This window comes from Etheostoma cragini, chromosome 1, assembly GCF_013103735.1.
Source record: "Etheostoma cragini isolate CJK2018 chromosome 1, CSU_Ecrag_1.0, whole genome shotgun sequence".
Classification (NCBI taxonomy): domain Eukaryota; kingdom Metazoa; phylum Chordata; class Actinopteri; order Perciformes; family Percidae; genus Etheostoma; species Etheostoma cragini.
Window position 1 is genome coordinate 16,755,395 of NC_048407.1, and position 22,674 is coordinate 16,778,068.

Genomic DNA, 22,674 nt, shown 5'->3' on the forward strand with positions numbered 1-22,674 from the left:
ACTGTAGTATATACTACTTACTATCTGTATACTTCTTTCACCACTGTACGTTACACTCCACAACTCATTTTGAAACATGGTAAACAAGTTGTTTTACAAGAAATGTACTGAAAGCTGCATTACCCATACTGGACCTCCATACTTGTGTAACCAGTTTTTACCTGACTTTTTTTCCCTCGCTGGTGAGTGTGCAGCAGTTGGCAGACTCTGACGTTGTGGTGTAGGTCTCAGCGTTGCACAGGCCGGGCCCAGTGCTGCAGGTTGTCCGGTAGGGTGCCTGCCGAGCTACAGTACAACATGCTGTTGATGTCAGGAGCAAAGGAGGGGAACGTGAGGAATGGCTGAAAAGTGTCGGTGATCTTGTTAGGAAACAAACCATGAGTGTCCGGTATGTTTAATTGAACATTTCACCGCCAAGGGATCAGCATGTTAGCGACGCATTAGCAGGCACCGCTCGTTTTGTTTTTTGGGTTATTTAATGGGACAACGAAAACGCAAAAAAACGCAAGGTAGGCTACCGCTCCTCTCGCCAGCCCTGCTACTTTATTTTCATGGACTAATACGACGCACAGGGGGGTTGAGAAATGTTTAACAGCAAGGTAAAACACTCGTCTTCGAAGACGATATTTGGGTTTTAACCCTTGCCAAACCGTTAACGTGGATATTTTTTGTACGGGCTCGTTAATGTATGTAGTGCTCGGACGTTATATTTTGTTTTGAAAAGCGTCGGTTAGGCTTCATCTCTTCATGCTTCAACCGACCAACCACATGAGAAGTCGACGTCCGGAATAGATTAAACCACAAAGAAAGGCCTTATTTTTTATCGCTTTCACCTGAACCTACGAGAAAAAAATGCGTGTGGATTTGTTTTGGATGTGTTTCTGGTGTTTCCTTCGTCCTGGTGCCACCGGTCAAGAGCAATCGACGGCCGTTTGTTCGCCCTCATGCAGCTGCGATGAAGATGGGGGTGCAGACTGCTCCGGGAGAGGGCTGACCACCGTCCCAACTGGGCTCAGAGCTTTCACCTACTATCTGTAAGTAGCTACTAACTCACGTCCACAGTGAAATACAACCTTTAAACATGTCTGTGCACAACAAATGCCTCGTCGTAAAGGCCTGAGTATGGGATATTGTTGTGTTTACATCGCAAGTGAATGATGGACATAAAACATCACGATGCAGGCTAAACTTTCGACATATAGCACACCAGAGTAAACATGTCCAAATGAAGATTTTAGGAAGTGCCTATGGGTTTGTAGTCGTTATTTAATATGTCTTAACTCTTGCAGTTAAACCAGTGGTTTCCAAACTTGTTTTCATGTCAAGGACCCCTAAACTGACTCAAATTAGACAAGACCCAATTTAAAGTAATGCCCATGGTCCCCCATCTGATACGATTTTGCTTTTTAGATGTTTCATTACCGGACATTACCTGACCACACAAGTATTACATTTTTGTCATGTTGGTACTTATGAATGGAATTACAGTCACAATAACTATTCCCATTTTTGGTGGAGACCCCCCCCCCCACCCCCTCAAAGAGCCCACTTTTTGAACCACTGAGTTCAACTAAACACGGTTAAAGTCACCAACTTTCACCAAACAGTAATCTTTTTCTGAAACGTTAAATCAGCTCACAGTTTCTACTCATGCTGTACTAGACACGAGGGCCGCAACTAGTGAGGATGTTATAGCCTATATTAATATCAGTTATTTAATCAATTATTTTAGTGTTGAAACACTCAGCATATTCAGCAAGCTAGAGAAAAATGTATCTGCAGCTATTTTGATAATCCAGCACTTTGTATGTTTCCTCAAAGCGTCATTTTTTACCCGGTGTCTAGCAGCAGATTGCATCTTTAGAGGTATTTTTGTGATCTTAAAGATATAATTGTTGCCAGGAATGATACATTTTAGTCAAATTTAAACAGTGGATTGGCCCCTGACAAACATTTTATTTTTTACGGACAAACAGAAAACGTTTTTGGGATCACAAAAATACTCTTCAAAGACAACTTACTGCTTAATAAGAGGGGAAAACATAATGCATGGATTCCCCCCCCCCCCCCACACTAAGGTAAGACATGCTTTGTGATTGAACCACCAAGTAATGTACAGAGTGTAAGAGACAGTAGTCAGCGGTATGTGTAATGTAAAATAATTTAGGAGTCAGATTGTGCAATTTTCACAAGAGTGTAACTACTGCTTTATGTAAGGGCACACTTTTTTCTTAATAAAAGGTGGAGCAAACTATATACCAGTTAGGCCAAGTCATATCGTTATGGGATGGTGCAGATACAGTTGATGATTGCCCCATGAAGAAACTCCTCAGTTTGTTTCACAACCTCTGGGTTAATCATAAACTACAGTGCTCACCTCAGCAACAGCATACAAAACAGCAATTTATTGTGGCTTTTTGTATTGTGCACCCTCAAGAAATTATGACTTTAAGTTTACAAAGGCACTCGTCAATTTGAAATGTTATTTGGATAAGAAAATTACCTGTATTTTTTTCCTGTCATCTTGCTTGAAAGTGTTAAGGTTTGTTCTTGTTTGGGGAAACCTCTGTGCTGTTTTACCACCTTTTGAGAATTGTGGCCAAAGCCTCGCTACACCAGAACCAATATTGTGCCACTTGAAATCACCTTTGTTAGGAAAGTGTTGGGTAAAGTAAACAGAGGAAGTGGACTCATATGCCATGCTCTCAAGACATGTCACACTAAGGCCTACTCCTTACAGCTGGAACTCTCAGCATACCTTTTCCTTATTATGGGCAGTCTGATATCTTAATCTCATGAAGCATTGTTTTTACAAAGTGATATCATAGCTCTGCTGGCCGATTTGATTCCAAAATGGAAATGTTGTTTTCCAGATTGTGCTATCTTCTTGTCTCTGGTCTGCACATTGCTCTGTGGCGGCAGTAAACTGCTTCATATATTCGCTTTAACCTCTTAAAAGTATGCGAAAGGTTGCTTGTCCTTCTGTCCGTCTGTCCTACTCTCATTTATTCTTCTGGTCTCTTGAACTTAAGTTGTCCTCTCCCACTCCCTCTTTCTTTGTATGTAGAGCATTGGGGTTAGGGATCATGATGGATTAGTGAGACATATTGCAGCTGCAAGAGCTCCTTCTCTCAGGGCTAATGCACCCACCATGGTCTGCTGATGTGTAAAGAAAAAAAATGTCATGAGTGTTTTGTCAATACATTTGAACTGAACTTGTACACATTTGTTTGCAGTTATGTCAGTAGAATCAGTTTGATGGTTAAAAAAATGGAGTCTAGTCAGAGGCAACAACGGTAAGGAAGGTGTAAATATGAAGATACAAACACATATACAGTACATACACATGATAGCAGGAACAGACCGATTTAACATGGTGGTTTGTAAGCGTTGCAATGCCCAAAGGTTAAGAAGTCCTCATTACAAGGACAAGTATTTTAGGCTAGGCTATTTCTATTCTATTGTTGCCTCTCTTATGTTGATTTGTGTCTTTGCTTTGGAAAAATATAAACTTATGGCACAAGAAGACCACAGATTATACAACAAATCATATGACGATGTTGGAGTGGACTCTTACCTACAGCCCACAGGGGCTTGAGATTTGGCATCTGTAACGGAAACAGCCCTGTCACAGGAAAGCAGATGAGAGAAAAAAGGGAGGCCCCTCAGCCAGTAACAAAGCAAACACTCCTTTTGAAGGTATGCATTACCTGCCACTGACTCTCTGCACAGGTTTTAAACTCTTGTGCATTTTAAGGGAGTCTAGTCTAGAGGGGTCTATTACAGCTTACATTTCAGTTGTGATAGGTCCTTTCATAGCGTGAACAAGGTTGAGACTGAAAAAGAAGGGGTGGTGTCAGGGGTCTTGCACTCTTGCTGGTGGAGCTTGCCGACTTCACCGTTGCTGCCCTCAATCCATTCTTAAATGAATGATACTTTTGTTCTTGATGAGCAGAGGTGAAAGGAGCCAGTCAGTGGTTCCCAATCCCAAACAGGACGACTTGTGGATGGGCGAATATTTATGCTCCCCCCCACCTGAATCCCCAACCCTGTCCTCCACTTAAACAACTATTCCCATCACATCCCCCCATCACACAGTTACTAATGGTTGCTGGTTTTCTGAATTTGTGCTCAGTATTCAAAAATAAATTGCTACCCCAAGTTGATGACTTAAATGGTTTGTATAGTAAATATGTTTAATGTGTAGTAGCATTAGCAAGCAAAGTCTTACGACATGTTTACTAAAAATGACTGATGTCTTTGAATTAAAGACTAGTAATTTCTATGTGGCAGAGGGTTCAAGGTAATATAAGAGTTTTAAAAAGCATTGCCAGATGCTTGGAAGTTAGCTTAAAACATGGCAAATGTGCTTTAAATACAATGTCATATTGAGAGCATATTAAGGATTTGTGACCACAACTCTATAGATTTTGGTAGTTGACCTTTTGTCAAGTGGACTATGAAGAATTTAAAGGGTTGTAGCTCTAGACTGAAGCAGACGGAAGAGCTGCTAATTTTGCCTTCCACCATGCAGTAACTGTACTGGATCTTCTTCTTCAAAAAGTGAACATTTCTTTGCCTAAGTGTAGACCTACTCTCTGTTTCTACATCTCTAATTCTTCATTTCTGATAGTAAAACATTTATTTTCAGTTTCTTGATTAATTGATCTTCAAAACAAAAAAATAGTGAAAACAATCCATCCCAAATTGGAGAAGCTGCAGAAAAAGATTTTCGGTATTTCATTTAGTAACAAAATAGTACCAGATCTGTGGATTGAAATGACAACTATTTTTGTTTGTTACAAAACCTATGCAGTTTTTAAACATTACAGGGGGCAGCAACATGAAAGGGAAATAAAAAATATTTTTTTTCCGACTCTAGAGCTGCTCCTCTTATCTGACAATCTGACTGACTTTACTGTCCTTATGTCCAATACTTATAAATTGGGACAGAAACGTGAATGAGAACATGTGACAGATTGTCTCTAAGTGCCATCAAATGTCATATGAGAAGAGGGGCTTTTGTGCATTTTTTTCTGGGGTCCATTAAGATCATAAAACAGCCCGGGGTTCGAATCTGACCTGCGGCCCTTTGCTGCGTTTTATCCCCCATCTCTTTCCCCCTTTCTTGTCTATCCACTCTCACTAATAAAGGAAAAAAACAAAACAAATAATCTTAAAAAGATCATAAAACAGGACATGTGAAACTGTGGTAAACTGTTAAACCACCATCAGTATGTTGTTATTTAGTTATAGTGAAGTAGGTCGTATAGTTTTGTTGTATCTTTATATTGGTTGTACACACCTGAGTGTCTAAACACTATTAGAAAATGCTGGTCAGTCAATTCCACAGACTCTGAGAAAAGACATGTACAGTACTGTATGTTTCATTTCCCTTTCATTTGTCCTGTTCAACTATTTCATGACTTATTGTTTCACAGCAGTGAATTACATTATATGCTTTTTGAACCCCGACTGAAAGAAGATAACTTTAAATGTCAAAGTGAAAACAAATCTCTACCAATTGATCTGAATTAAGTACACATCTAAAATCAATAAAACATTGATTACATAAGTTTTCTTGAAGATTTTTACATGGTGGTGTAATGGCTGTGACGGTATATATGTTAATTCTTACGGCGGTAAAGAACAAACGCATCAGCGCAATGTGGCGTTTAACAGCAACCCCTTTTTTACGAGAGAAGTGTAAGTCAGAGCGAGAATGGCAGTGCGTTGAGTGAGTGATGTCAGTTCCGGTGTGGTCGCTCATGGAGAGCGAGCGGTGATAGTAGTGTATGAGTGCGGCTCTGAGGAAAAGGAAAAGAGATAGCAAATGTGATGTAAAGTCAGTTAAAAGGACACAATAAAACAAGCTTCTCAAGACCCAGTGGCTTCATATGTTGTCAATACTGCCGGTAAAGGGTGTTACAACTGAAAACCATCAGTTTAAATCTTATGACGCATGTTGCAGCACCGTGTTTCCATTTCGGCTAAAGCTGAGCAGGCTGAGAGGGCAGCTCGCCAGTCTGCTAAGTTGTTGCTCTCTCTACCAATATAAGCTGCTTTGTTTTAGGCTACAAAGACGTGCAGGCTAATAATTAACTGCACTGTTTTTCAGGGTTGAGCTATAAGCAGAGGGCAACTCCGCTAGCTGCTAGGCTAATGCATGCAGCGTAAATGTGTCCACTTCAGCTGAGAATGGAGAAATGACGTTACCTTCCCTACCGTGTATTATATTAACAAGTACTCAAGCCTAGAAAGGATTCATAACAATCGGTCACACAAATGAAACCCTCCATTTTTTTAAAGTCCAACCCAGTTCTTACTCCACATAAAACACTACATTACATCACTTTCAGTAAACTTCATGGAGAACAATGAAGGCAAAATACCAACACTGATCTGTTTTTTTTGAATATTCACAAACAAAACAAAGCGCTAAATCCGTCCGCACGTTAGCGTTGTTCACTACTGAGCCTGTTTGCATTCGACAACGTAATCTTCGCTTCACCTGTTCAACTGACTTGAGCAGTTTGGATAAGACACTTGACTGTCCTTCTCGTCCAGACGTGAAGTAGCCACAGACAGTTTCCACGTTCATGGACGTATGGCAGCGTGTCGCAGCAGAATGAACATAGGGGAAACACAATAAGCATTTGGCGTTATTTTTGGCATTTAAAAAAGAAGATTTTTCTGGGCGGCGACCTGTGCAACTATAGGGGACACACTGGTGTTAGATGGATGAATAACTGTGTTGATTTTTCCATTTATGGTTGAAATGTTGGATATTATTTTTATCAGACCACAAGATCTTTGTTCAAAGCATGTGCTTTTTTCTTTGTTTGTTTTGTTCACTCTGCCGCAAAGGCTTGATTTGCGTGCTGCACTGATTGGTGTTCTTTTGGTGAAACCTCCTAGACTGGCTCCGCCTTCCTACGTACTTCCATTCAATTTCGCTTCAGCACTCCTCTGTACAAATGAAATGTACGAGAGTCTGGTAGGACCAGGCTAGAAACCTCCCACAGGAGGCAATTAACTCTTATTATGTCTCTGTCAGTTTCTTGCTTCTTGGCAGTTAGTAGTTTGCTCAGGTGACAAGCTTTAGTAGTCTGGCTGCAAGTGCCTTGCACAGTTGTTGTATACAGTCTTTGTAATGTTTAAATGTTAAAGGTGCGTAAAATATAACGAATTGGCCACCGGTTGGGATTATCAATTTCCATTTTATTGGCTGCAGCTACGTCAGGTTGTAGGAAGTGTCATAGATGTAATAGATCAACATGTTGCTGCCTGGTCGTGCAAGTTAGAAAAAAATTCTACTTTCCCAAAAGCAGGGAATACAACGTCTCCTGCAGCGGGAAGTCAAAGGCAGAGAGACCGTAGGTTTGCTAACGTTAGCTTCTTGTCTCATCTCTTTCTGGGGTCTGATAAACTGTAAATTCAGCCCATAGTCCTATTTTCCAAACTACTGTAGCCTGCGTGTGTGCAGTTTTAATGGTAAATCAGCCTTTTGTCGCTGTTTAACACTCTGCCTGAGGAGAAAATGCTGTACTTGCGCTGTTGTTTATTTGGTTGTCAAGACTGTACGAGTGATGACATTCTGTCACTGTTCCAGTTGCTCATCCTGAAAGACGAGAGAGCAGATGACTGTTCTTGAGTTTTGGTGGAGCAAACGATAGCCCAAACGGGAAAGTGGGTTGTTATGTTCTTGGCCAATATGGCGTTTTGCCTCCCCCTGGCCAACCCTTATTGATGAACCCTGATACATAGTATTTTTATGTTAACTGACATAAATAACATTATACTTTTGTATTTTGACTCTTAGAGTATGCTCATACTTCACCTTAGCAGCCATATTTAGTTTTTCTCAAAGCATGTCTGCTCCCTTTTTCAGATCCTCTTTTTTTCTTTGGTCAAATGAAGCCAAAATGGCACATGGGATATACATTTACGGATACCTGTTTGTAGAAGCGTTTAGGCTTGTCACCATTTATCACAGCTGCATTTTTAGTGTCCCCTTCCATCTATCATAGCAGGGACAGGCCAGGACCTTGATGAGTAAAGCAGCCAGACACAGAGATGGAGGAAGTGTGACAGAGTCATGTAGGCCTCCCATACTCCACAGCACTGCATGTGGTTCAGACCAGTCAACAGTCTACGATAGATTTCATGAACAGTTTAAAATGTGGTTAGGGATGTATCCATCTGACCACCAGTGGTGGCAGATGTGGAGCAGTGGTTGCAGAACACCACCAGAGATGCTTTCTCGGTAGGAAAGAACGATAAGGAGTGGGTGGATGTTGATGGAAGTTTTGTTGTAGCTGCACAGTCTGTATGGTAATTGGATAACCAGGTAAGTGGAGATGGGACACAGGTCGCAGGGATGATTAGGGTTCTGTCAGGGCCCACCTTTTAAGGCTTCTGTGTGTGTGTTCGTGCATGCGTGTGTGTAGTTTGGACTGCAGAGGAAGGGCAATATGATCCTTGTAGGATTCAGGGGCCCACACACAAGGTCCTAGGGAGATTAGGCAGTGAAATTCAAGATGGGCAGTTAGAGAGTGAAAGGGGGGCAGGGGGTTGCTTCATTTGTGAATCCCGGATGTTTTTTCAGTCTTGAAATGTGCCGTCTCATCACATATGGCGTGGATGGGGGCTTTCTTTGAAGCAGGTTACGGGGGCCGCCTAATCAAAATGCAGATCTTCCGCCCAAGACAGCATTTTGTCACCTGTTTAACTGTGACATTCCCTTACGTTGACACATTTCCATTAACACAAACTTAGCAGAGTTTTTTTTTTAATTATCATAATGAAGCTGTAGAGCCATATACTCATATTAGCTAAGGTGTGGAAGCAAATCAAGTCCTGTGTGCATATTTTTCATGCTGCTACATGTCTATCTTTACTTGAAGTTGGTTTGAAAATGAAGATCCCTGGGGCTAAGGAGAAGGGCTTTTTCAAGGCTATTTTCTTTGGTTGAGGTTCCACTTATGCAGGCATAGGCAAAAGACTTAAAAGTGCCATTAGGGATGGGTGACACAACTACCCTATTGCTTGTAGTTTACAAATACAGTTAAAAACGTTACAGCATGAATGCCATAGTTACGTTAATAACATAAGGCCTCAACCACAGATGATTTTGAGAATTAAGTCTGTTATTAATATCGCAGAAAATGTTATGTAAGTCACATTTTTTATATAACCTTTTCAAAACCAAAGTTAGAAGGGCTCCACCGTAAAGGTGAGGCAATAAAAATAATTTAATCAACTAAATGGTTTAAGTATTAAGGAAAAAATCGGGGCAAGGAGGCAACAATAAAATATCTTTTAAGAACAATGTGAAAATTAACAAAAGTAATCTGTTATTGGAAACAGATTGAAAACTATAGAAGTTTAAAATGTTTTTGTTTGATTAAAATGTATAAAACTGTGATTTTAAGGTTATCAGTTGGCTTAAAGACTTTTTATTTTATTTCCACAGTGACCTGAGCATGAACAACATCACTGAGCTTCCAGCATTTGTATTCAAGAACTTCCCCTATCTGGAAGAACTGTAAGTACATGCCTCGTTTTTATCTTGCTAATGATGTATTTACTCTGTACAATGTTGACATGAGGGCTTATGATATGCACCTGGGTATTTGAGTTTGCGCTGCAAAACACACAGTATATGTGCACAACATGCCCTTCTTCTCCGCTGGAGAAGATAAGCGCAGGATTACGCGAGGTTACGAATCACTCAACCATTCATGAGTTGAACAAGGGCGGTTATAAAAGGTGCAGTAAAGCTCAATTAAAAAGATGAGGTGAGACAACATGTATTGAAGCTACAATCATGTGACATCCTGTGTGGATTTTTGCTTTTAAGGGATTATCAGGGTGGCAACAGCACATCTGTGCTCCGGGGCTTTGTTGAGTGGCGTACATCTAATCTTAGTGGGTGTTTGTTATTCCTTTACTCTTTAAACACTCCACTGTCTGGCTCGGTGCTGCTGGAAGTCAGAGATAAAATCTGTCTACCTGATATCAGGTAACATGCAGCCCTGAGAAAGCAAAATGACCAGTGAGTGATCAAATCCAAGCGGTTCCAGCTCCACTTGGCCTTTTGCGGGCATGTTTTTTTCATCCCTCCTGCCTCTTTCAGCCGGCCGAGTCTTCACCCTCTTCTTTTCCATACACCACTCCAATCTGCTTTGATGAAAGGCAATTTACTTTTCATCGCATTGTGTGGAGGAATGCAAGGCAGGAAGGAAGAGGGCAAAACAATGGTTTCCGTGGCAACACAGGTGAAAAAAAAATGCGGTCTCTCTGCTACTTTTTTCTCATCTTAGGTCATCGTGATGGATTGATAGTCATCAGGGTGTCATTGATTGACGTATACCCTTAGTTAATATGTGTGTTTGTTTAACCTTTTTTCAGAGGACAAATCTGCAGGCTTGTCTCAGTGAACTTTGCTCAAAGACTTTTTTTTTCACTTCAGGGCTGTGTCAGTGAACCAGAGCATGGGCCCTGAGGGCAAAAACAGGGAGAGAAAGAGTTGACAGAGGAAGAGATCAGGGAAAGAAAAGAGAGCAGGACATCCTCATACAGGACAGGAGTGGAGGCAAGATAGGAATATTCTCTCCTTCATACTCATGCAATCTCCGCTCTTTCTTTCTTGCCAAAGTCATCACCAAGCTCAGCAGACGTGAAGACTGGTATTCTGTCCCCTTAGCAGTTTGTTTATAGTCTTGGTATCACCTGTGACCGATGGGCTCTATATGTCTTCAGTGAAATGACATCTGGGTCAGTCTATTGTCCATAAGGTTGCATTTTGTTGACAGAATGATTAAAAGTGTATTTGTTATTTTAATAATGTTCTTTTAGTTTTGGTTAAGTAACTTTATTCTCCTATTTTTTATGTTTTGGAAAACACTTCTTCTTCTTTTTTTTCTTGCTATTTTTAATCGGTATGAATCTGCCATATAATCCATATCGGTATACTTAATCCTAGGGCTGGACAATTCATCAAAACCGAAATTCAGAACCTCTTAACCAACGTCAATTCCCTCAGTTATTTAATACTTTCCCTACTGTGTATGTTCCTGTACATACTACTGGGTGTGTATACATGGGACTTAGTCCCATTCTGTCAGCAACATGGAACCACCATGGAGGAGAATTCAAACGCATAGTCAACTAAGCAACGGGATCAGGTTGTACCAAAGAAAATCGCAGTGCTCGTCGTTTGGTCACATCATGGCTTCAGTAAAGACAAACCGAAGTAGTAAGATGTGCTGGTAAAAGGAGACTGTGAGCCAGTTACCGGTCACCATGAGGTCTTGGTCGTTTCAGTTATCTTTTTGTTTACCAGAGATGATGTTTATTTTCTACTTTCTACATGGCAATATTTCAAATCATTCAGTGTTTCCCACTGATAAGAAAGCAATTTGTGGCGGGGGGACATTATATGCTCATTTTTATACAGTATATGTAACGTCGTTACACAATAATTTGCATTAAAGCTCAGTGATTGTGTCAGCATGGTAGATTGAAAGAAATATAAATCTTTCTATGTCTTAATACTTAGGTAGCCTATCTTTGAAGTAAAAAAGAAATGCTACCATAGGAGGTAAAAAGATCAAAAAAGAATTCTCAAAGAAGGCTGGCTTGCCCAGGGCCAGGTCAGCTCAGCTGCATCTTTCTTCCATTGCATCCCGCTGTCTCTCCTACCTACACTGGCCCCCGCACCCCGTCCCTTCTCCTCTTTCTACCTGTCTACGCACAAGGGGAGGGGAGGGGCTGCTATTCATAAAACAGATTCAGAGGGAGGTGACTGTTTTGGTGGCCACAGTAGTGAAATACCTTGTGTGCTCGCTGGACAATACTGGCGACTTTTTTACAGAAAGTCACTGTCTTTTCTAAAGAAGGTCGCCAGATTTGTTGCTAGTCGCTTTTGTGGAAAAAAAAGTTGCAAAGGGGTTCTGAAAAGTCGCTGAAACTAGCTACAAAGTTGCTAGGTTGGCAACACTGTTTCCATGGAGACAAACGCTGTGCACAGATGAGAGGGACTGTGCGTGCGTACGTGTGTAGAGTGACAGAGAGAATGAGGAGAGCAGGAAAAGGAAATGCAGCTGAAAGAATGCGCCTCCTAAATAGCGTTGAAAAATCTTTTTTAATAATAATGAAACGCAATGTTGGCGGGCCGCCACACATTAGACTAAGTAGGCTATTTATTTTCTACTTTTTTTTTAGAAAACTTGCCTTTTCCATTCAAACATCATTCATTTTTTTTACATTACCTCTTCATTTCAAAATATGCATTAAATAACCATAAATAGTTTGTCAAGTATTAAATAATATAATTATAAAATGATGTGCTGGCAATATCTTGTATAACAGACGCGATGGCACAATCTGCACACAAATTTGACCCAAGCACTCTTTGGGGACGTAGTTGATTACGTTACTGTTGACCATCTTTCCATCATCGTATAAAGCCAGCCCTGACAATTGGATTGGTCCGAGCGTAGTTGCTCCACGTCGGATGAAGTCCAGACTGAACTTCCCAACCTCAAATGTTGTGGGCGGGGCTAAGTTCGGCTGGCATCCAGGCTAGATAAACAGCCCAATTCCGTGATTTGGTACAGTTGGGTTTCACACGTGATGCAAACTATAGGGGAGTACACATGAACTGTTTGCAAGATCACCTTTTAAGTGTACTTGGATTGCATGGATTGACCAACTGTGCCCGGGTATGGTACACAATGTTCATACTAATCCATCAAACTGGACTTTGGGATCAAGTGTATATTCTGATCCGCACCCAGGTCCCAGATGCGTAAGCCCCCTTACTGCATTCCATTCCATTATGGAATTGATTTCATCCCAGGCCCCCCACTTCACATGTGTCCTGCTCTACAACAGGAAAAAACCCTGGTATCTTTCTGCTTGGATTTGAATGTTGGGTTCTTGCTGCTTCTCCCTAATTGTGACATAATAGGCATAATAAACTTTGAGGTCTGTTTCATACATCGACCCGTCGTACATGATAGAGATTAATTCCTCTGCAGTGACAGTTAACATTACACATTGACCCGCCAATTACCGCGCTGTATTCAAAGTTTTACATGAAATATAGGGCTTAGGCGAACAATAATGTTAACATAATAAACAGCAGGGTTATGCTATGTACTGACACTCCCCCACAGTAAAACCCTGTAAAGCCTCTTGTAGTAGAGCCGCTGGCTTAGCTTAAGCACAGATACCCTCACAGTAACTCTTGTCAAAGAACCCTAAATGTGCTTCTACTGGTCATCTAACCCACTTTCTTTCCAGGAAACAAAACAGAGAATTTGTTTTAGAAATGTATAACACTTTGCAGTTTGCAGATTTGTTCCAAAATTAACAAAGTATACAGAAGAAACTTGATTTAAAATGCAGATTGTAAAATGTGTTTTTTTCAACAGCACAATGTCTAGCATGCACCGTGCTCAGCTTGCTCTGCGGTTACCTTGGTGATTGGATATTTCCTGCTGATATGCTCTTTGGAGGTCATAGTCTTCTACCCTGACGTTTTATGAAGACTTAGTGACTTTTTTTAAAATCAAAGAACAAGATACTTTAATATCTAATAATGTTGTTTATCTTTTGTACTGAAGAGTTATCTGACAAAGTTGTTAATCTTTTGTACTGACGTGTCAACCAGGAAAGGGTCATGCTGTTCCAAGCCATAGGAGTGCTACAACTTTGAGTCACATTGTCTGTGGGAAAATTAATTCAACTATTACTTCTTGAACCAGAGGCGCCTGAAATAGCTCCTCTCACATCATAACTCTGTTAAAATTATTATTGAAAATTGTGATATAAACATCATTGCCAACATGAACATAGGACACAGACTTATTATCACAGCTACTTATACGTACAATGGTACAACTAGGTGTGTACTGTGCATGTGGGAGCATGTTGCAGGGGAGGGCTGCTTGTTTGGGTTTTGCCACAGTAGTTTCCCAAATAGAAAGTTAAATTGTATTGTTTTAGCAAAATTCGAATCCCAAATGCTTTTTTTTATTTTTTTGGTGGTAAATCATGTTTGTAGGCCTATACTGTCTGAGTGCATAGCACAGCTCTTGGTGAATTTGCATTTGACGATGGTAGACATGTGGGAGTGGTGTTGCTCAAGAAGAGGATTTAGCCTTTCCTCAACGAGATTTAGCACATTCTTCTTTCCTCGTCGAAGCCTGGGGGGGCATGTACTGAATTTGCTGAAAGATGCGAGTGGAGGAGAAGCTCTTTGTTGTGAAACCTGAAGGATATCTGAATGCTTTGTCTAACCGTGTTTACATGTGGTAGTTTGCGGCTTGTGACAGTGATTGCAGGTTCTGGGTTGTGTGAGTTCTAAAGGAATTGTCATATTGACATTAGCCACATAGGTCACTGAATGTTGAAGAATGACTCAACAGCTACGGACAAGATTTGTGTCATTTTGAATTTGTATGCATCCATCTGCATGTGGCAACTTGTACTACATAACTTTGACTGCAGGTCATAGTCTAGAATGGTCTTGGACTTAAAATCTTATATTTTTTATTCAAGCTGTCACAAGACATCTTCTTGACAAATTGTGGTTCAATTGAGACACATTGATTGGCTCATTTAGTGGCATTGTCAGTTGTGTAATGCAGCTTTGGAAGTTATTTATTGGGTTTGTCTCAAAGCCAAGTCAACCTGAATTGACAGTCTTTTTCTAGAGCTAGTGAGCATTTACATCCTAATATTCTGGTAGAGGCTCTTCTGTAGGACAGTAAGTTGGTTTTCACATATCACATTCAACATCATCTAAATGAATGTGCAAATATTAATAAAAAATACAGTAAAAATTAAATAACACAATTTCTCAGTTTTCAGCCTAATAAGCAATTTTTTTTCATTTTCTTTTTTAGTAGTTTTCTCACTTGCTCTCCTGTTAAGCTAATGCAGCTTTTCAGTCAAAGAGGATGACAAGGACTTTTTTAGTTTTGTTTCAACTTGCTGTCACTGTTTTGTTGTGGAGTGGATGGGGCAAAGAGAACGTGATTTACATGTAATCAGGAGTAAAAGCCAGTCTTCTGGACCCACAGCCCGCTGCTCTGAAGCCTAGCCTCACCACACAGCCAGTGTACAGAAACGTCTTCCACGAGTTCACCTGGAACTCCCAGACAGCATGCATGTTTAGTTAGTCTGTTTCTCTATGCTGTTGTTGTGTTTCACATAGAACCGGTCTGGTTAAGGTTAATGTACCTGATGTTATGAAGGTTTGCTACAACAAGCACTAAAGTTAGCTAATGTCAGCTATTAGAGCTGACATACAACGGCAGAGAGAAATAGACTTTACTTTTGGTTTGCAAGCTCCAGGTGAAGTTGAGAAAGCTGTTGAGATGTAATGTTACGGTAAAGCCAGAGGGGACCACGGTCACGCCGTCGTGCACGGCAATGGAGAGCTTGGCTCCATTGTGTTTTTGTGCTGGTGGCCGTTCTTCTCCAGCAATTAGCGGTGGCAGACTAGAACACTTGTAAGCGTATACTGCCTCTGTCAGGTCAGGAGGAATTGCATCCCCCGGTACTTACAGTACTGTAGAAAAACGGGTATCGTCACATTTTCAGAATTTTGGTACCGAAGTACCCAGACTGGGAACAGGTAATTCACTCAATAACTTCAGTCTCATCAGGGACTCACAGTTATTCATACTTGTCAACTCATAGTTTTGCTTCAAAAAATGCCTTACAGTGGACTAATTCAGTTAAATTTATGGCAAATCAACAAAAGAGCAGTTTTGGTTCTATATGAAGGGTATGTGGTCTTCAAACATAGTCAGCCTTGATTCTCAGGCTCACACCCAGCAGCTCTTGTTGCAGGGAATTCAGCCTGGTCCAACTCATGTTGCCGAGTGATAAATCTGTTGCTAATCTCTCAGGCCAGATAGACTATCTGTGTGTCCCAGTCAGCTTGTCCCATGCTTATTTACACCCTTATTTCCGATACACTTCCTATTCCCATCATGAAAGGGAGGTGTCCCCCTTAGTCTCATGTAATTCATGCAGGGACAGAAGAAGCTGCCCACTGAAAAACGTTACAAGGCAAAGACTGTTACAAGGCTACACTGCTTGCATCAACCTCAGAGGGCTGAATCAGTTTTTCACTCACTCTAAAGGGAGCACTGAATAGTAATGGTCGGGAGGCTTGGAAAGGGAGCTAAGGAGGGGTATATCCAGGAACAGCTCTAATCTCCTGTGGGTGACAGACGAAGTGACAACAGGACATGGCACAGACACATGTCTTTGATACCCCAGGCCCCATGTTCAGCTTCAGAGCTGGAACCTAATCTGCTGAGGTGCTGGACGTGAAGAAGGTCTTTAAACACTATGCATTGCTTTAGTCAGAAATAAAATGTACTCTGTGGTTTTGTCACCGTGTGTTCTTTTTATGCCGAAATATTTCCTGAAATGTCCAACATATAAGCGTGACTCTTTCTCTTACCACAGGCGACTTGCCGGGAATGACCTGTCATTCATCCACCCTGAAGCCTTGTCTGGACTGAATCTGCTCAAAGTCCTGTAAGCATGCACTCTCCCTGTCACCACCACCGCCGTCAACACACACAAACACACACTCTCATGGCTGTGACAGCGTGAAGTTTTTCACACACTGGGGAAGAGAGTAAATATTGCAGTTCGGGGTAACATTGTGGTGCTGTCAGTTATTGCCACCCTAAACATAGTCAGACCATTTACATCCACTTGGAATAGACTAAATGCCTTTTCCGTCCTTTTCCCAACAGTATCTGTGGCTGTGAAAACACTTAACAGAGACTTGCGTACAGGCCCTGTGTAAAAATTTGTTCTGCATAATTTAAGTCGGGCACCACACTCTAGTGTGCTTGCACAGACTCAAACTTATTGGGCACCACACAAAGCACGGCCCTGTTGATTCTGCAACAGGCCAAGAGTACAAAGTCCTGTTGATCTACAGGTGAGGTCTTGGTTACATGACTGAAAACATAAAAACATGGCGGTTTTGTAAATGCTTATCATATCAAGTAATTCATTCACATTGTTGCTTGCAATTACACAAGTAAAAACAAACGGAAGTATGTTGACTACATGCAGCTCAAACCAACCCCATTCACATCAGATTTGTGTCAGTGTTGAGAAATACTGCAACTATGTAGTCATACATTATTTGACATGATCTTAATAAACCAAATACTTTTAAAATAAAGTGATTGTTGTATACCTTTAATGATGTTAAAAGTTTCTACATTAGCTTGGCAGCAGTCAGTGAGAGAGTTCTCCGATAACTCTGTGAAGCCAATGTCTCTTCCAAAGGGAATACCTGTAACCAGTTTGAATCCATGCAAACAACAGGAACACACAGAGGACAAAGATGCAATGGTGCAAGAAAATGTGTTGTGGGTTGAAATAATATTTGTTTTGCCATTTTGCCTTCAGTATGCTCCAGAATAATCAGCTGAAGACTGTGCCCAGTGCGGCCCTGAAGAACCTTCACTCTCTGCAGTCTCTGTAAGTTATCTGAGTTAGCTGCTACAAAAATCAGTAATTCATGTTTATTTGTAAGAAATCACTCTGCTCTGACAATTTCAAGCCATATTGTCACACCAGCCCTGTTAGGAAGTTTTAAGAATAGCCCATATTTTCTCTAGATGTTGCTCTTAATGGGAAAGCTATTTTGTCCGGAATTCCTGGACAGGAAGATACGCTGCAGTCATCAGTGCTGTTGTCAGAGAAAGCACTGCAGTTTATTTCCACAGCTACCATCCAAAATGGAAATTATAATGTTTGTGCCAACCTAACAACCACATTTTCGACAGTTACTCACAAAGATAATATAAAACACCACAGGAGTACTGCACAACAGTTTATCTAATGTATGTAAAGATCGAAACGTTGTGGGGCAGAAGATTTGCTAAACAAATGTATGCAAAAATAGATATATAGGCAACAATGGAGTTTAGATTAAGCTCACTAGGTTTTGATTTCTTACTGGGAACGACAGAAGAGATGCACTAAAATTAAAATCACTACTGTCAGATTCTTTTGCCAGTTGTTGGTATGAAAATTTGACCTCATGTTAATAATGACCAAAATTATCACGGCTTTTGGTATCTTTAAAAGTGTATTCAGTATGTTCAGAAAGCACTGATACTACACAAGATGAAGTAGTTTAAAAAAAGTATAACAATGTTTATTTTAATACAAAAATGTAGGCTTGTAAAAACTATTGAAAACTGGCTACTGAAACACTGGCCCGCTGTAGGATGTCAGCCAAGAACGTGAACCAGAGATGTCTGACTTTGAGATCCAGGAAGATTTATTTACAATTTGAACATGCAGTTAACTATGAAGTTTTATTTGACGTTACATGTAGATGTGGTTCTGAAATATAAGCAAATAATAATGCACATTATTTTGCATCTGAATTACTATTAACATAATTTACCAAAACTAAATGTTAGAGCCAACAGCATATAACAAGAAACAATACTAAGAATTACATTGTTTTCTCTTTAATAATTAACATATGTAACACATTGCTCAGTAGCACAAACTGAGAATAAGCCACACCTGTTACAGCACAGACGTAGCAAACCGTGTAATGCACCTTTAATAGCTAAGAATGTGGCTCCATAGCTCTAGTCTGTTTACTGGCGATTGCACCTTGGTAGCAAACAACTTGAATATCAACACGTGGCTGCACAAGTAATATTAAACAATCTGCTCATCATTCAGCTATGCTCTAAGAAACACAACAACAGCAATATTATCAAGGCGATAATCTCTCTCTCTCTCTCTCTCTCTCTCTCTCTCTCTCTCTCCCCAAATACATGTCACGTCGTAACACAGGCTAAACTTATCCACATTAGCGCAGAAGACTTATTGAAGACAATGAGGCAGTAAAACCTATGACAGTTTAGCAAGCTACAGAATAATTTAAACTCGCGTTCCAGGCTACCGACATCATTTCAAGATGTCCGAAAATGGAAAGATAAAGAAAAAAGTCTGTTGCTGCTGCGTTCTGTTCCCTTCTCCCGTCTGACACACTGTAGTGTGTGGCAACTTCAGGAGCCTCGGATGAAGCTGGGAGGGATTAAACACAGGGTTTTCCACACAGTGGTAATCTACCGTGATAATAATGATATTTAAAAGGAACATGGTAATTGTTGTCATCAATATTTACCCTGGTTTACCGTTACATTGGTAATCGTTACATCCCTACTGTCTTAACAACTACTGAATTGATTGCAATTAAACTGGATGGATCCCAATGACTTTGCTGATCGTGTGACTTTTCTTCTGCCATCACCGTGCAGTTCACAATTTTGGTTTCAAGTGAAATGTCTCAACAACTACTGGATAGATTGCCAATTAATTAGCATGATAACGTGTTAAACTAAGATTGTGAACATGGTAAACATTATATCTCTTGAACTTTAGCATGTTAGCCTTGTCATTGTGAGGATGCTAGCATTAGCATTAAGCTTAAACTACTGCTGTGCCACAGTACACCGTCACATTGCTGCTAGTATGGCTGTAAACTCTTAGTCTTGTTAAAAAAATGTGTCGACTTTCTGACAAATTTTCTTGAAAATCACAGGTTAAAATCACACTTTAAAATCAGGTATATTTGCAAAATTTGTGCCACATTTTTTTAAATAAAAGTTCGCACTTGAAATACAAAGATGCATTGTCTTACAGTTAGTGAAATTTCACAGACCAGACCAAATTCACACAGATGGCTGCCGTTCGCCAAGGGCCGGTTCCACTCATATATACTTTACTCCTGCTGAAGTGTCTGTTGTACTATAAACCCAGCAATAGCCCTGTGCAAATGTAAGTCAGTCTTATTCAGCAAATCTGTTGCTAACGTTTCTCTTCTTGTGTTGGATTGTTGAGTTTTCCAAGAATTTTTGTTTGTCCATTTCTTTACTTAGCACCCTCACTATTTCCTGCTCCACTCACCCTCAGTCTTTAGCAATTCTTTTCTGTGACCATTGAATGTCATGTGTGCAGGGCTCTATTTTTGCCACCTTCAGGGACTAATGGAGAAATATACCCAGCTGGAGAACGCACAGAAAGTCCAGCTTTCAGCTATTATCACCCCTCTATCACCCTCCCCTTGACCCCTTGCTTCCCCTGTTCTTTTTTCTCTTGCTCTTCTTTCTTTTTAACAGATGTCTTTTCTCACTGAGGGTTTTAAGGTCTGTAGCTGAAGTAATATGCTTTGACAGAGCCAGGACTTGGTTTGTACAAAGTCTTAGAGAGCTAAATGTCAATCAAGACTGTTTTTCTTCCAGCCCAGACACTTGAGGAATTTTGAGGGAGGACGAGACACTTAGTGAGGGAGGTTAGCAGGAGAAAACAGGATGGGGATGGTGAAAAGAACACTTGTGCATTCATATTACTGCTTGAATGCATTTTTCTTCTTCTTTTTTATCACCAAACTCATGGCTCCTCATGAGAATATTGCTCCATTTTATTACGCACAGTTTGTCAGAAAATGTCAAGTTAATTTATCAGATTTACCTTTTTAACTTCTGCTCCTCTGCATTGCGATGAACTGTTTTAGGTGCAAACACTCGGTTGCCTACGTTTGGAGGTATGCAGGTTGTGGCCTACTGGGTAGAGTAGACATAAGTTGTCTGGTCAACACACGTCAAAATTAGGCGCTAGTTATTGCATTAACATAGTCCATGACCTTTCAATTCCTAAAAGAAGTTTAAGTGTGGTCAAAATGTTGCGGAAATGTTACTGGTTAAGTTGGAGATTCAGATTTTACTCACAAAATATCACAATTAAAAATATGATGCAATATTATTCACCTATCCAGCATTAAATTAAAGTTGAAAGCTTTATTTGGAACACAGGGTCATCGCTTTGTTAGATGACAATGACCTAGAAACGGGACAATAAAGTTAGGGGTTAACTTTTGAGTTAAAAGATCTTATAATATGATAAATGTGAATTTTTCTTTGTTGTTTTCTTTGCTGTTTGTAAGACATTTATAGCAATGCCATATGCCTGAGCCAATGTCAGTATCATATTCATTAAATGAAGCAATGCTTTTCTTAATTCTCTGTTCTGCAGTCGCCTGGATGCGAATCACATTACCACAGTTCCAGACGACAGTTTTGAAGACCTTCAGCAGCTGCGTCACCTCTGGTTGGATGACAACAACCTGACGGAGGTCCCTGTCGGTTCTCTGAGACACCAGGCCAACCTTCAGGCTCTGACGCTGGCACTTAACCGTATCTCGTACATACCAGACAATGCCTTCGCAAACCTCACCAGTCTAGTTGTGCTGTAAGTTATATTAAGCTACTGTTGTAGTTGTGGTTTGGAATTGAAATTTAAACTGTTGTGTTAAATTACAAATTTTTACCAAGGTTCAAGGCACTCTTCAGGCACAAATTGAAAAAAATCCTTTTTATTAGATGGCTATTTCATGATGAAATTACTAGTCAATCCTGCATGTAACAGTATATATTAATTGCACAATGACCCCGAAAAACTCTGGGTTTCTAGGCTGGATGCAGAACCTTCTGTAAAGGATAGGAAGACAACAATGACATCAGCCGAATGGGGCGACTTTAAGTTTTAAGCTCTAAAAGACAGTATGTTTCTACTTGTTATATTATGAAGTTACAAAGTTATGAATCAGAAGTGCTCGACCTCAGAAAGGATAAACTAAGTTGATTATAACGTCCCCTAATGGCCTATCTTTACCAATATTGGTACAGAGCCTCCGAGCAGCACAACAAACAATCAGTTGAGGTTTTCTGTTAATAGCATTTACTGTGGCAGAAATATTGCAATTGCAAATTTCCCATTTAAAAGCATTGAGTTTTTAACAAAACAAATAAACGTTGATTATAGCGACCCCTATTGGCCAATCTTCGCCAGATTTGGTACAGAGCATCATGGAGAGACGTTAAACACTGCTCTCAAGTCTTTTGCTGATAACATTTATTTGGCCGAGATATATGTGTTTGGTACCTTGGTGGAGTAAATTTGTTTGGTTGTCAAATGCGCATACTTTAACGTAGCAAAAATCTGTGAGTAACTTTTTGTCGTGGCCATCTGAAGATGCTACATACCAGGTTTGGTGCAGATCTGTCACACGGCCAAGGACCAGTTTGAAAAAAATTGTTTTGTGCTTATATTGCGGGGGGAAACTTGAGCGGAAATGGCCGTGGCCTATATCACGTGACTTGATTCAGTGAATAAGTTGATTCACTTGAGTTAAAGGCAAAAACACGTTTTGACGTCATTGTAGCACCACCTAGTGTCCACATGTGTAATATTTGTTCAGTCAGGTCAACTGCCCATTGTACATCTACACTGTTAATTTCAAGTAATTCACCTTAGTGTAAGTGGTTAATTCAAACGTGGATCCCATGGGCCATACCCACTTTAACCAATCATTACCCCACTGTAAGGGGCGCCTCAAGAGTGGCCCTAGATCAAATTTTGTAAAAATCGCATGAGCGGTTCATTAGATATACACTCACCGGCCACTTTATTAGGTACACCTGTCCAACTGCTCGTTAACACTTAATTTCTAACCAGCCAATCACATGGCGGCAACTCAGTGCATTTAGGCATGTAGACATGGTCAAGAGAATCTCCTGCAGTTCAAACCGA

General features: G+C 40.4%; 1 protein-coding gene across 1 annotated transcript in view; it reads left to right on the forward strand.

The window, feature by feature from the left end:
• Nucleotides 1-240: 240 nt before the first annotated feature.
• The window catches only part of lgr4 (leucine-rich repeat containing G protein-coupled receptor 4), a 32,906-nt gene continuing 10,472 nt past the window's right edge, over nt 241-22,674 (forward strand). Inside the window, exons 1-5 of the mRNA XM_034880303.1 lie at nt 241-1,034; nt 9,476-9,547; nt 16,498-16,569; nt 17,464-17,535; nt 21,118-21,333. Coding sequence (XP_034736194.1) covers nt 853-1,034; nt 9,476-9,547; nt 16,498-16,569; nt 17,464-17,535; nt 21,118-21,333 — 614 coding nt within the window. The 5' untranslated portion in view covers nt 241-852. The remainder of the gene's footprint in view (nt 1,035-9,475; nt 9,548-16,497; nt 16,570-17,463; nt 17,536-21,117; nt 21,334-22,674) is intronic.